The sequence below is a fragment of the Manis javanica genome, chromosome 12 (assembly GCF_040802235.1).
Source record: "Manis javanica isolate MJ-LG chromosome 12, MJ_LKY, whole genome shotgun sequence".
Lineage (NCBI taxonomy): Eukaryota > Metazoa > Chordata > Mammalia > Pholidota > Manidae > Manis > Manis javanica.
This window is the reverse complement of record NC_133167.1, coordinates 41,856,016-41,871,643: the sequence shown is the minus strand read 5'-3', so window position 1 is coordinate 41,871,643 and position 15,628 is coordinate 41,856,016. Positions and strand designations below refer to the sequence as shown.

The window sequence follows — 15,628 nt, the reverse complement described above, 5'->3', positions numbered from 1 at the left end:
CAGTTAGCATTTAAGGTATGGAAATCTCCATTTTATACTAAGAAAGCTACATACTTTACGTGACATTTTCCAAGGAGCCATAACACATAAATCCATATAGCAATTATTATCATTACTGGCTACACTATTTACATTGGGAGTTTACAAAGGATTGACAATAATGTAGTGGGAGCTAAGATGTACTTAGTTTTGCAAAACTCAGAACTGTTGGCATTCTCTTGCATTCATTTAAGATCTAATCATTTAGTGGGAAGTATCTTCTCAGGAACCATATGTTTAAAAAAAGTTAAATAAAAGGCATCCAGATTGGTAAGGAAGAAGTCAAACTGCCACTGATGGCAGATGACATGATATTGTGCATTGAAAATCCCTAAAGAATCCACTCCAAAACTACGAGAACTAATATCTATATTCAGCAAAGTTGTAGGGTACAAAATGAATGCAAAAAACTCTGTTGCATTCCTACATACAGACAATGAACTAGCGAAAGAGAAATCAGGAAAACAATTCCATTCACAATTGCATCAAAAAGAATAAAATTCCTAGGAATAAACCTAACCAACAAAGTGAAAGACCCATACTCTGAAAATGACAAGACACTCACAAGAGAAAGAAGACACCAATAAATGGAAACACATCCCATGCTCATGGATAGGAAGAATTCATATTGTCAAAATGGCCATGCTGCTTAAATCAATCTACAGATTCAATGCTATCCCTATCAAAATACCAACAGCATTCTTCAATGAACTAGAGCAAATAGTTCTAAAATTCATATAGAACCATAAAAGGCCCTGAATAGCCAAAGCAATCCTGAGAAGGAAGAATAAAGCTGGGGAAATTAGGCTCCCTGAATTCAAGCTCTATTACAAAGCCACAGTAATCAAGATAATTTGGTACTGGTACAAAAACAGACCCATAGACCAGTGGAACAGAACAGAGTCAGATATAAGCCAAAGTAACATACAATAAAGGAGCCATGGATAAACAATGGGGAAATGACAGCCTCTTCAACAACTGGTGGCAAAACTGGACAGCTACATATAAGAGAGTGAAACTGGATTACTGTCTAACTCCATACACAAAAGTAAACTCAAGATGGCTCAAACACCTGAATGTAAATCATGAAACCATAAAACTCTTGGAAGGAAACACAGGCAAAAATTTCTTGAATATAAACATGAGCAACTTTTTCCTGAACACATCTCAGGCAAGAGAAACAAAGTAAAAAATGATCAAATGGGACTACATCAAGCTAAAAAGCTTTTGTACAGCAAAGGGCACCGTCAGTAGAACAAAAAGGCATCCTACAGTATGGTAGAATATATTTATAAATGACATATCTGACAAGAGGTTAACATCCAAAATATATAAAGAAGTCACATGCCTCAACTCCCAAAAAGCAAACAACCCTAATAAAAAATGGGCAGAGGATATGAACAGACAATTCTTCAAAGAAGAAATTCAGATGGCCAAGAGGCACATGAAAAGACACTCCACATTGCTAATTATCAGGGAAATGCAAATCAAAACCACAATGAGATATCACCTCACACCAGTTAGGATGGCCAACATAGAAAAGACTAAGAACAACAAATGCTGGTGAGGATGCAGAGATATGAAGGTTCCTCAAAAAACTAAAAATAGAAATACCATTAGATGCAGAACCAGAAAAGTCTCAATACCTCTCAAAGGAAAAGTAAACAACAGACACCGATACTAAGCCCCAAGATGACCCAATGTTGGAATTATCAGAAAAAGATATTATAAATTCAATTATTATAAAAATCCTGAAAGCAAGGAAAATACACTTAAAAGGAATGGAAAGATAGAAATATTTTCATGAAAGAAATAAAGGCTGAAGAAGAACCAAATGGAAACTAACTAAAAATGAATCATAGTCCTAAATGTCAAGTATAAAACATAAAATTATAAAACTCTTCATATAAAACATAGGAGAAAATCTTCATAAACTTGGATTAAGGAAAGATTTATTAGATTAAAAAAAAACATGATCCATAAAAGAAAAAATTGATAAATTGTACCTCATCAAAATTTAAACTTTAGTCCCATAAAAGAATTAACAGACTATTAACAGAATGAAAAGACAAGCCACAGTTTGGAAGAAAATACTTACAATCACATAAATGACAAAGGAATTGTGTCCAAAATATGTAAAGATTTCGATTTCAAAAGTCAACAATAAGTCAACCAACTAGTAAAAGAATAGGTAAGATTTGAAGACACTGCATCAAAGATATACAGATAGAAAGTCCGACATGACATGAAAACACATGAAGAGATGCCCAACATCATTAGTTATTAGTGAAATGAAAATTAAAACAATGAAATCCCATTATAAATTGCTATTAAAGCAAAATAAAAAATACTGATAACATTAGAGTGCTGACAACTAAAACTTTCATACATAACTGATTGAAAAGCAAAATAGTCTGGAAACTCTGAGGCTTCTACACAGTTGGTGAGAATGTCAATTGGTGCAGCCACTGTGGAAAGAAGTATGGAGGTTCCTTAAAAAACTGAAAATAGAAATACTGTAAGGCCCAGTAAGTCTACTTCTAGAATTAAGCCAAAGAAAACAAAATTCCTGATCTGAAAAGATATGTACAATACTATGTTTATGGCTGCATTATTTACAATACTAAACATATGAAAGCAACCTAAGTGTCCATCAGTAGATGAATGGACAAAGAAGATGTGGTACATACACACAATGAAATATTATTCAGCCATAAAAATAAAAGAAATCCTGCCATTTTCAACAATATGGATAGATCTGCAGGGTATTATGCTCAGTGTAAAAAGCAAGGTGGAGAAGGGAGAGATTAAAGATGGTGGCATGAGAGGTGAAACAGAAACCTCCTCCCAAAACCACATATAATATAAAAATATAGTAAATACATCAAATCCTGAAAGAGCAACAGAAAAGAAGGCTGTGACAGACTGTCTACACCTGGGGAAATGAGCAGACCTCAAGGAAAGGGGTAACATACCAAAGCTGTGATCAAGAGGGACCCAAGTCCTTCCCCCACCCCAGCTCACCACAGGAAGGAAGAGAAATGGAACAGGGAAGAAGTGGAGGCATAGGACTGCTGAACACCCAGCCCTGGAGATCTGCTCTGGAAGCACAAACCTACATTGCATGGTGCTCTGGAGAAAGTGGGGTTGGAGAGATTGAGCTTCCAGACATTTGTGGAAAACAGGGATCCACATCTGGCCACTCTAGGATAAAAGAAAGGCAGGCAGTCTGAGAAATCTCTGAAAGCGAGAGGGCTACTAAAGGCTCAAGGATTGCACAGTCCTTGCTGCTCAGAAGAAAGGACAGATAGACAAAACTGTCTGGATGCACTCTGCCTAGCATGTTGGGAACTTTCAGGAGCTCCAGGTGCTCCAACCCCCTGATTGGCTACACAGCTCCAAGGCCCCCCACTGTAATGTGCAGCCTGCTGCACCTTCCTCCCAGCCAGCACTGGCTCACAAACTGGCTGCCCCACCAATTGTGCCAGGCCAGCCAGAGGGAAGCCTTGCCTATGGCAGCTACAAGTGCAAAGCACAGAGGCTTCTCCCTTCATGCTCAGCCCACTGGCCATGGCAGTAGAGACAAGCACTGCAGCTGGGAAACAAGAAGGACCTCTTCCCTCCCAACAGGCACCAGTGCCACTCCCCTGCAACCCCTGACATTGCTCAAGGGGCTGAGCAGCTCCAGAGAGTAGAGCTTCTGGGCACTAGAGGGTGCCACATACAAATATGAAATGTCAAAGGAAACTGGTTCAAATTAAAATCCCACAAACACCAGAAAAAGGGCCAAGTGAAACTGAATTCATCAATCTTCCTGAAAGAGATTTCAAAATAAGAATTATAAACATGCTCATGAAGGTACATAAAAATATTCAAGAACTCAGGGAAGAACTCAGAAGTGAGACTCAATTATTAAGGAATACAATATCTGAAATAAAACATACAATGGAGGGATTTAAAAGCAGATTAGATACAGTAGAAAAGACAGTAAATGGAATGCAACTTAGAGAACAGGAATACAAAGAAGTTAAGGCAAAGAGAGAAAAAAGGATCTCTAGGAATGAAAGAATATTGAGAGAACAGTGTGGCCAATCCAAATGGAAATATATTCACAGTACAGGGGTAACAGAAGAAGAAGAGAGAGAAAGTGATAGGAAGTGCCTTCGAGGAGGTAACTGCTGAAAACTTCCTCAATCTAGGGAAGGAGAGTCTCTCAGGCCGTGGAGGTGCACAGATCTCCCAACACAAGGGACCCAAGGAAAACAACACCAAGACATATAATGACTGAAACAGCAAAGATCAAGGATAAAGATAAAGTATTAAAGGCAACCAGAGAGAGAAAAAAGATCACATACAAAGGAAAATGCATAAGGCTATCATCAGATTTCTCACCCGAAACCTTACAGGCCAGAAGGGAGTGGGATGATACATTTAATGCAATGAAGCAGAAGGGCCTTGAACCAAGAATACTCTATTTGGAAAGATTATCATTTAAATTCGAAGGATTAAACAATTTCCAGATAAGCAAAAGCTGAGAGAATTTACCTCCCACAAACAATCTCTACAATGTATTTTAGAGGGAGTGCTTTAGATGGAAGTGTTCCTAAGGCTAAATATCTATGACCAGTAGAAATAAAACCACAATAGAATAAGTAGACCAATTAATTACTAAGCAGATGCAAAATGAAATCACCCACCCCCAAAGTCAGTAAAGGGAAACACAGAAAGTACAGAATATGATACCTAACATATAAAGAATGCAGGAGAAAAAGGAAGGGAATAAAAGAACCTTTAGAATGTGTTTGTCATCAAATACTGAGAGAGATAGTAGGAAAGTTACCACTGAACCTTTGGTAACCACGATTCTAAAGCCTGCAATGGCAATAAGGACATTTGTATTGATAATCACCCTAAATGTAAATGGTCTGAATGTACCAATCAAAAGACATAGAGTCACTCAATGGATTAAAAAAACAAGACCCATCTATATGCTGCCTACAAGAGACTCACTTCAAACACAAAGTCATACACAGACCAAAAGTGAAGGGATGGAAAAAGATATTTCATGCAAACAATAGGGAGAAAAAAGCAGGAGTTGCAGTACTTGTATCAGACAAAATATAGACTTCAAAACAAAGAAAGTAGCAAGAGACAAACAAGAACATTATATAACAATGAAGGGATCTCAAACAAGAGGACATAAACATTACAAAAATCAATGCACCCAACACAGGAGCACCAACGTAGGTACTAACAGAATTAAAAGAGGAAATAGAATGCAATGCATTCATTTTAGGAGATTTCAACACACCACTCACTTTAAAGGTCAGACCAACCAGACAGAAAATAAGTAAGGAGATAGAGGCACTGAACAACACGTTAGAACAGATGGACCTAACAGACATCTACAGAACTCTACACCCAAAAGCAGCAGTATACACATTCTTCTGAAGTGCACATGGAACATTTTCTAGAATAGATCATATACTAGGCCACAAAAAAGAGATTCAGTAATTTCAAAAACAGTGAAATTGCACCAAGCACCTTCTTAGGCCACAAAGGTATGAAACTAGAAATAAGTTACACAAAGAAAACAAAAAAGTTCACAAACACATGGAGGCTTATTAACATGCTCATAAATAATCAATGGATCAATGACCAAATAAAAACAGAGATCAAGTAATATATGGTGACAAATGACAACAATAAATACTGCAAAATCTGTGGGATGCAGCAAAGTCCATGCTAAGAGGGAACTATATTGCAATACAGGTCTACCTCAGGAAAGAAGAACAATCCCATATGAATAATCTAAACACACAATTTAATGAAACCAGAAAAAGAACAAATGAGGCCCAAAGTTAGTAGAAGGAGGGACATAATAAAGATTAGAGCATAAATAAATATAATCAAGAAGAATTAAACAATTGAAATAATTAATGAAAGCAGGAGCTGGTTCTTTGAGAAAATAAATGAAACAGATAAACCCCTGCCTAGACTTATCAAGACATAAAAAGAGGGCCTACACACATAAAGAATCAGAAATGAGAAAAGTCACTACAGACACCACAGAAATATGAGAATTATTAGAGAATACAATAAAAATTATATGGTAACAAACTAGATAACCTAGAAAAGGACAACTTTCTAGAAAAATACAACCTTTCAACCCTGACCAGGAAGAAACAAAAAATCTGAATAGACCAATTTCCAGCAATGAAATTGAATTGGTAATGAAAAAACTACCTAAGAACAAAAGCCCTGGAGCAGATGGTTTCACTGCTGAATTTAGTGAAGACTTAATACCCACACTCCTTAAAGTTTTTCAAACAGTAGAAGAGGAGGGAATACTTCCAAACTCATTCTATGAGGCCAGCATTACCCTAATACCAAAACCAGGCAAAGACACCACAAAAAAAAATTACAGACCAAAATCCCTGATGAACGTACATGAAAAAATACTCAACCAAACATTAACAAATTGAATTAAAAAATACATCAAAAAGATAATCCATCATGATCAAGTATAATTTATTCCAGGGATGCAAGAATGGTACAGTATTAGAAAATCCATCAGCATCATATACCACATCAACAAAATGAAGGACAGAAACCACATGATCATCTCCATAGATGCCTAAAAAGCATTTGACAAAATTCAACAATCATTCATGATAAAAAATCTCAACAAAATGGGCAGAGAGGGCAAGTACCTCAACATTATAAAGGCCATATATGACAAACCCACAGCCAATATCATACTTAACAGTGGAAAGCTGAAAGCTTTTCCTTTAAGATTGGGAACAAGACAAGGATGCCCACTGGCCCCACTTTTATTCAACATAGTTCTGGAGGTCCTAGCCATGGTAATTAGAAAACACAAAGAAATAAAAGGCATCCAGATTGGTAAGGAAGAAGCTAAACTCTCACTGTTGGCAGATGACATGATATTTTACATAGAAAACCCTAAGGAATCTACCCACAAACTACCAGAACTAATAACTCAGTTTAGTAAAGTTGCAGAATTCAAAATTAATACACATAAATCTGTTGCATTCCTATATACTAATGATGAATTAGCAGAAAGAGAAATCAGGGAAACAATTTCATTCACAGTTGTATCAAAAAGAATAAAATACCTAGGAATAAACCTAACCAAGGAATTGAAAGACCTATACCCCAAAAACTACAAGACACTTATGAGAGAAATTAAAAAAAATACCTATAAATGGAAATGCATCCCGTGCTCATGGGTAGGATGAATTAATATTGTCAAAATGGCCATCCTGCCTGAAGTAACCTACAGATTCAATGCAATCCCTATCAAAATACCAATGGCATTCTTCAGTGAACTAAAGCAAACTGTTCTAAAATTCATATGGAACCATAAAGACCCCAAATAGCCAAAACAATCCTGAGAAGGAAGAATAAAGCTGGGGCAATCATGCTCCCCTGCTTCAAGCTCTACTACAACACCACAGTAATCAAGACAATTTGGTACTGTAAGAACAGACCCATAAATCAATGGAACAGAATAGAGAGGCCAGATAGAAACCCAAGTATATGTGGTCAATTAATACATGATAAAGGAGCCATGGATAATCAATGGGGTAATGACAGCCTCTTCAACAACTGGTGTTGGCAAAACTGGACAGCTACAAGTAAGAGAATGAAACTGGATACACAAAAGTAAACTCGAAATGGATCAAAGACCTAAATATAAGTAATGAAACCATAAAATTCTTGGAAGAAAACATAGGCAAAAATCTCTTGAATATAAACATGAGAAACTTTTTCCTGAATGCATCTCTTCAGGCAAGGGAAACAAAAGCAGAAATGAACAAATGGGACTACATCAAGCTAAAAAGCTTCAGTACAGCAAAGGACACAATCAGTAGAACAAAAGGCATCCTACAGCATGGGAGAATATATTTGAAAATGACATATCTGACAAGGGATTAACATCCAAAATATTTAAAGAACTCACATGCCTCAATACCCAAAAAGCAAATAATTCTGTTAAATAATGGGTGGAGGATATGAACAGACACTTCTCCAAAGAAGAAATTCACATGGCCAACAGGCACATGAAAAGATGCTCCACATCACTAATTATCAGGGAAATACAAATCAAAACCACAATGAGATATCACTTCACACCAGTTAGGATGGCCAACGTAGAAAAGACTAGGAACAACAAATGCTGGTGAGGATGCAGAGAAAGGAGAACCCTCCTACACTGCTGGTGGGAATGTAAGCTTGTTCAACCATTGTGGAAAGCAATATGGAGGTTCCTCAAAAAACTAAAAATAAAAATACCATTTGACCCAGAATTCCACTCTTAGGAATTTATCCAAAGAAAACAAGTTCTCAGATCCTAGAACACATATACAGCCCTATGTTAATGCAGCGCTACTTACAATAGCCAAGATATGGAAGCAACCCAAGTGTCCATCAGTAGATGAATGGATAAAGAAGAGGTGGTACGTATACACAATGGAATACTATTCAGCTATAAGAAGAAAACAAATCCTACCATTTGCAACAACATGGGTGGAGCTAAAGGGTATTATGCTCAGTGAAATAAGTCAGGCAGAGAAAGACAAGTACCAAATGATTTTCCTCATTTGTGGAGTGTAACAGTGAAGCAAAACTGAAGGAACAAAACAGTAGCAGACTCACAGACTCCAAGAAGGGACTAAGGGGAGGGGGAGGGGAGGGCGGGTGTGGAGGGAGAAGGGGATTGAGGGGTATTATGATTAGTACACATGATTTCAGTGGGGAGTCACGGGGAAGACAGTGTAACACAGAAGACAAGTAGTGACTCTGTGGTGTCTTACTATGCTGATGGACAATGACTTCAATGAGGTATGGGGGGGCTTGATGATATGGGTTAATGTAGTAACCACAATGTTTTTCATGTGAAACCTTCATAAGAGTGTATATCAATAATCTCTTAATTTTTAAAAAGCCCGGTGGAAAAAGCAAATGCCATATGATTTCATTTATTTTGGGAATATGAAAACAAAGCAAAACAGAATGAACAAAACAGTAACAGACTCATAGACACTGGGAAGAGACAGGTGTTACCATGAGGGGAGGTTCAGGTGGGTGGGTGGGGAAGGTGAGTGGGATAAAGGGGCACAAAAATTTTATTCATAGTGCAGGTTAGTCAGGGATAGTAGTACAGCATGGAGAATACAGCCAATGATTCTGTAACATCTTCTTGTGTTGACAGATAGTACATGTACTAGTGGGTGTGAGGATTTAATAAGATAAGGTAACTGTTGAACTACTACATTATATACTTGAAACTAATAATTAAGATTGTATATCAATAAAAAAGTAAAAATAAAATAAAGAACAAAAACAAAAAGAAACTGAAAAACAGCCAGGCAGTTTTCTAAACATTTAAACATGTGATTTGACCAAGCAATTCCACTTGTTGGTATTTATCCTAGAGAAATAAGAACATTTTCACACAAAAACCTACAAATGACTGTTTACAGCAGTACTGTTCATAAATTCCAAAACTGGAGGAAAAACAAACATCCTTCAACAAATGAATAAATAAACTCTAGAATATCCATACAATAGAACACCACTCAGCAATAGAAAAGAGGAAACACTGACCTTCAGAAGAACATGAATCTCAAATGTAATATAAGTGAAGAGACTAGACTCAAAAGTTTACATACTGTATGAAACCACTTACATGACTTTCTGGAAAAGGCAAAATGGTTGAGTCAGAGAGCAGACCACTATGGTTGCCCAGTGTGAAGGTTAATTTTGTGTCAACTTAACTGGGTCAAAGGATGCCCAGATATTGACTAAAAATTCTTTCTAGGTTTGTTTGTGAAGGTATTTATGGATGAGATTAGCATTTGAATCTGTGAACTCAGGAAAGCAGACTGCCCTCCCTAACATGGATGGGCATCATTCAGGGCCCATTAAGGGCCTGAACAGAACAAAAAGGAGGAATAGAGAATTCACTTCTTCTCTACCTGCATGCTGAGCTGGTATATCAGTCTTCACTTGCACTCAGACTGGACTTACACAGTCAGCTCCCCTGGTTTACAGCCCATCAGACTGAGAATTACACCATGGGCTTTCCTGAGCATCCAATTTGCAGACTGCAGATCATGGAACTTTTCAGCCTCCATAATTGAGTGTGCCAATTCCTTTTAACAAATAAATAAGTAAGTTCTGTCTTTCTGCAGAATCCTGACTACTGAGATTGGGATGGTGCTGTAACTAACAAATGCCTAAAAATGTGAAAGTGGCCTTAGAACTGGACAGGGTAGAGGCCAGAATTTTAAGATACATGCTAGAAAATAGTCACTATTTTTATGAAGTGACTTTTAAAGATGATTCTGGCAAGGACTCCGAGTCTTTTCTTTCCTTCAGAAAGAAAAGAGAAGAGCTGGGAGAAGCAGAAACCTGTCAAAGATGTTCTTCCCTTCCTATCAAATGAGCCAAACTTCCCTTGCTCTCTCCTAGGAAATGCCTAGGGAAGTGTGTGATAGTTTAACAACACACACATGGAGTACCTAGCCACCTTCTACCATCCTCAAAATTATACTAATTCCTTCCAGCCCTCCAAACACTTCAGAAAATTTTGCTTCTTTTAGTGTTATAGGGGTGCATGATATACAAAGCCAATATATGAAAAGAAATATTGGACTTAAGAAAGTTGCTTCATAAAAATAGTGACTATTTTCTAGCACATATTATACCTAACAATTTTTGACAAAGTGAAACTCCACATTACAATATAAATATTTTAAACAATGGACTATCCCACCTTTGCTGTCTTTCAACTGTTGCTTACTGATGCAATATTTATAGGCAATCTAGTTTGCCTTACAATATTTCATCAATCTTTTCCCTCCTGATTTCTTCCCACCTGAAATCAAAGTCTCAAGTAATACTCCCTCTTCTATGGATTTTCCCTATATTTTAGACTAAAAAAAATAAGTTAAATGTTTCCTTTTTGGCTATCATGAGTTATTCCTCTTTGTTTCCACGGTAACACATCTCAATCCCACAAAACACTCCCTCAAAAGAAAAAATGCAATCCTTCAGCCCCACAGTAGCTATTCTAGGAATCTCTTCTACAGCAATACTGTCACAAATGTATGTGTCCTATAGCACTATTTGCCACTTTGGAAAAATGGAAATGACTAAATATCCACCTTTGAGAGAAGGATTTAATCAATTATGGCACATTTATTCTACAAAATACTACGCAGTCATTAAAAAGGAGCTACGTATACATTGCAGTGAAAGCAAATAGAGCCAAAAAAATGTCTTTCATTGTATTGAACAACAATGCTGTTATATGTATACCTAGGAAAATATTAAGTGTACAAGAAATTTTTAATGAAGAGATATTCATGGGGTGTAGGGTGAACTGGGGCTATCCTTTTTGTACTCAAGTATTTTACAAAAAATCTGTGTTAACATGGAAGTTTTAAAATATTTTTTTAACCTGCCCAACTTCAACATCAGGTTAAACCTAAACCTCCTCAGAGAACACTGTATTTCTCACATTACTGTTTATTTCCTTCACACAATGTGATTATTTTGTTTGTTAAAAATTTCTGTTGTCTTTCCCATAGGTTAACAAGGCAGGCATATACTGTCTTGCATAGTGCCTTACATATAGAAGGCTCACAATAACTATTTGCCTCCAGAAAGACTGAAGGGATGTGGTAAATTTCTACACATCAATGAGTAACATGAGAAGGCAGATACCCTGTTCCTGTTAAAGCTAGGAGATCAGTGGATCTTTACCCTTAGCAATGGAAGAGCCAGCAGGGGGGATTGGTAAGTATTTACTTAATGAATGAATAAAGCAGGAACAGGAACCCTAATATACAGGAACCAGGAATATGATACACAGATTACTCATAACTTTATGAGTAATGGAGATGGAGGCATAAACATTCTGAGTTCAGGGCTTCCTAACCCACAGGCACGGTTGACTAATAGGGGAAGCTAGAACTAAGGCAACATGCACAAAAAAATCCGTAGTAAACCAGGGAGTGCCGGTCCTGAAGTTGGCACGAGTGGGGCAGAATGTCAGCTCCGCCACAGCAGCAACACTGAAGCGGAGAGAGGACGCACCAGGACCCCGGGGTGGGAGCCAGGGGTCCAAGGGAAAAAGTAAGACTCTAGGAGCTGTGGAGATTCTGTAGAAACACAAGCTGTGTTCAAAAGAACAGGGCAAAGTAAACAGCTAAGGAGAGGAGCAAAAAAGGTGGTCAGGAAGTAGAACGCTACCTTTCCACCCAAGACTTCAACCACCTGACCAAAAACAATCGGCACGAAATAAGCGCGTCATGGAACCGCGCCGGAATCACAGTTGCCGGAAAAGAAAGGTCTTGAAGGTGGGACCACCTTTCAGTTCTGGCGGAAGTAAAGAGAGAGATTGACCAGGCCGGAAAGTTATCTTACTAAATAGAAGCTTAGAAGTATCTAACATAAATTCATTGTCCCTATGTCTCCGTTTCGCTCTTACCTTTCCTACATGCGTCGTAATTGGATGTTGCCCCAACAAAAGATGGCCGCACAGCCGAAGGGCCTACCATAGAGACCGAGGCCTAGAGAAGCCCGCGCGCGCGTTCTGTGGACTGTGACGCAGGTCCTGTTACCCAGGCTCGGCCGGGGAGGTTAGGGGCGGGGCCCGCGACGGCCAATTCCCGCGACTGCGAGAAGGTGATGGCGGAGGAGAGGCTCCGCGTGGTTCGCTGTGGTGGAAGCGAGCTGAATTTCAGGAGAGCGGTGTTCTCAGCGGATTCTAAGTATGGGACCACCACGTACTACGGCCGGGCTGTCGGCGGGGCTGAGAGGCGTGAGTCCTCGCGCGTCGAGACTCGGCACCCGCGGATCTGGGCCGGGGCAGGGGCGCGCGAGAAGAGACCCCCGGGCACGAGGGAGAGGGCTGGTGCCGACGTGCTGTGTAGGAATGAGAAATCATCCCTTAGTGCAGTGGCACCGCAGGCTGGACGCGTTTCCCGTCCCCGGACAGTTTACCTGCGAGTAGACTGAGAGGCCCGGGGCCCACGTGTCTAACATGCTCGGAATTGGGGCGGCTGGAAAATGGTCCAGACCCTGATGTATGTGTGCGCCACCGAAGTTGCAGTGACACCCCCGGGGGTATCCCTTTTGGACAGAATCTTGACCTGGATTACCTAACGTTTAAAGATTCTTCTTGATCCTACCCAGGCAAAGAAGGCGTTTTGGCAACCTTTTTGGAACTTTGCGTGAAAACCGATGTTAGGTTCTGTGTAAGCCCTGATCCCTTCTCTCAGTTGTGCGCTATCGCTAGAAACCAAACCACTCCCAGTTCAAAACCTGGTTTCTACCGTTGTGCACATTGTGGAAAGAGAAGCCTTTCAAATCACTTAAGGATAGAGTGACACTTGGAAGAACTAAACTATTTCTTTCTGTCTTAGAAGAGTAGAGATAGTATCCCCCACAATATCTTGATTATAGGTGTATGGCAGATAGTTGTTGAATGCATGCAGGACTGAAGGGGCTTTCATAAATTGCCTTAAAGGTAAAAAAAACTTTCTTTAATCCTTTGTACATTAAAGAGGGCTTTGTTACTATTCATCTTATGAATCAGGAAGAAACTGAAGCTTCAAAAGATTGCCAAGGTTCTGCCACTTTGGACTTTTATCTAGAAATCCAATTTCTTCTTCCAGTGTACTGTTCTAACACCTTATTCATTATATTGCGATCCATTGTATTTTATTTGATAAGTCCAACAATTCATTTTTAAGTCTTTGTCAGCTATGTATTTATTATTTATGACAGAAATTAAGATAATTCCAATATTGATCCACCCTTCAATAGCTTAGTCGAGAGAGGAAAAGAAAAAAGCTCAGTAATACATGTTTTATATTGTGGTACTTGGGGAGCTCATAAGAAGGAGAGAGTACTTAAAACTGGTCAGGATGGAGAAGGTTGCTGAGGAAGTGACATTTAAGTTAGGCTCAGCTAGGTGGATGTATTTTGACTAGGTGATAATGGATGGAAGGCATTCCAAAGAGTAGGAGCCCATTTATATTGAACAGATTGTAATACAGTTATAGTATGAATGGTATTTGAAGAGAGCTAGTGGGAAATGAGGTTGGAAAGAGAACAAGGAGCCAGTTCTTGGTTGTTGTTTGGTCCAAAGAGAGTATATTTTCTTATTCTTTAGATGAGGGTACACATGATTATATTCAAAGATTCATCTGAAAACTATGTATAAAACTATATAGCATGTGTTGGAGAGCAGAGATTAGAGATGGTTAGGCTAGCATACTAAGGTACAGTGATGGTATAGAAGAGAGAGTTACAAAGTGAAATTTCCCTTCATTATCAAGATCTTGCAAGACTAATGGGAATTTGCCGCACCGATGATATTGGAGGACATTCAGGCAAAGTGAGCCGTTTGAAATTTGGGGGTCGGGGGTGGGTAGTGCCGTGTGCGTAAGGTCAGTGTAGTTGCACCATAAGGTGTACGTAAGTGGTGGGAGAAGAGTCTGTGTGAGTAGAGACCAAGGCTTAGAAGGCTGATACAGGCATCACAGCAAAAAATTACTTTGGTCTGAACTGAGATACTATTGAAGATGAAGAGAAAAGACAGTTTCGGAGTAATTTAGCAATTTGGATTAACTAACAAGAGATGTTGAGTTCATTTTGGGGCCTGTTGCGTACGTGCTCAAGAAGAAGGTAGAAATTCAGTACAGAAGTTTGGGGAACTTGGTGAAGATTTAAAGATATTTTATGTGTGTCTGTCATCTATATAGAAGCTAGTACTTAAAACCAGTTTTCTAGCAAATTAACAGGGTTATAACAAATTCATCAAGGATTTGAATATTATCTCAAAGGTACTACAAGGGGAGGACTGGCTTATACCAAGAGGAATAGGGTAATTTTTTTATTTTGCCTTAACAGACTTATCAAGAAAGCTGAAATAGTTAATATAGCAACAGAATTGTGGAACTTTGGTAGCTTTCTCTTGGTCAGTAGGTCTTCTTGAAATTAGGACAAAAACTTTTCTGCCTACCTGAGTGGAATGTTATGAGAGGCAAGTGGGGAGGTGGGTGCACACAGAAGTGGCTGGCATTCCTTACCAGACATGTTTGCATCATGTCATGTTGCCTACCAGTTACATTGTGCTGTGCATTATAGCATTACGTTGCTAGGGTATAGAAGACTAAAACAATGGTCATTGTTGCCTTTTACACCCCTCAAGTCTCACAAAGCTGCTGTCCTGACTAAATCCTCTTCTTTATGGATCATTCTTGTGCTCCTGTTGTAGTAATTTTCCTAAGTGTTATTGTCACATTACCCTCACCCTTATTCACTTTTAATAATGTAGAAGCCTCTGCTATATGGAAGAAAGCCAGAAATCCAGAAAGATAAAAGCAAAACCAGCATTTCAGTGACACAAAAAGGAACTGTCACAAAGTCTTTGTACTGGGCTATCTATACAAGAGACCTCACTGATTAGAGAGAACCTTTGACTTAGCATTTGAGAGCTGGTGTCCCCAGTAAACCATGGGAGTTGGAGGACATGGACAGAACCACT

General features: G+C 38.8%; 1 protein-coding gene and 1 long non-coding RNA gene across 3 annotated transcripts in view; one reads left to right on the top strand and one right to left on the bottom strand.

Moving 5' to 3' along the window:
* LOC118971806 (uncharacterized) overlaps positions 1-12,642 on the bottom strand; it is a 67,962-nt gene extending 55,320 nt beyond the window's left edge. Inside the window, exon 1 of the long non-coding RNA XR_012123648.1 lies at positions 12,563-12,642. This is a non-coding gene — a long non-coding RNA (uncharacterized lncRNA). The remainder of the gene's footprint in view (positions 1-12,562) is intronic.
* WDR75 (WD repeat domain 75) overlaps positions 1-15,628 on the top strand; it is a 112,674-nt gene that overhangs the window by 72,744 nt on the left and 24,302 nt on the right. The window contains exon 1 of one of the 2 annotated variants that reach the window (XM_017668458.3): positions 12,688-12,845. The exons of the other annotated variant lie outside the window; for it this stretch is intronic. Coding sequence (XP_017523947.1) covers positions 12,763-12,845 — 83 coding nt within the window. The 5' untranslated portion in view covers positions 12,688-12,762. Of the gene's footprint in view, positions 1-12,687; positions 12,846-15,628 lie in introns of those variants that run through there. 2 annotated transcript variants of the gene reach the window in all.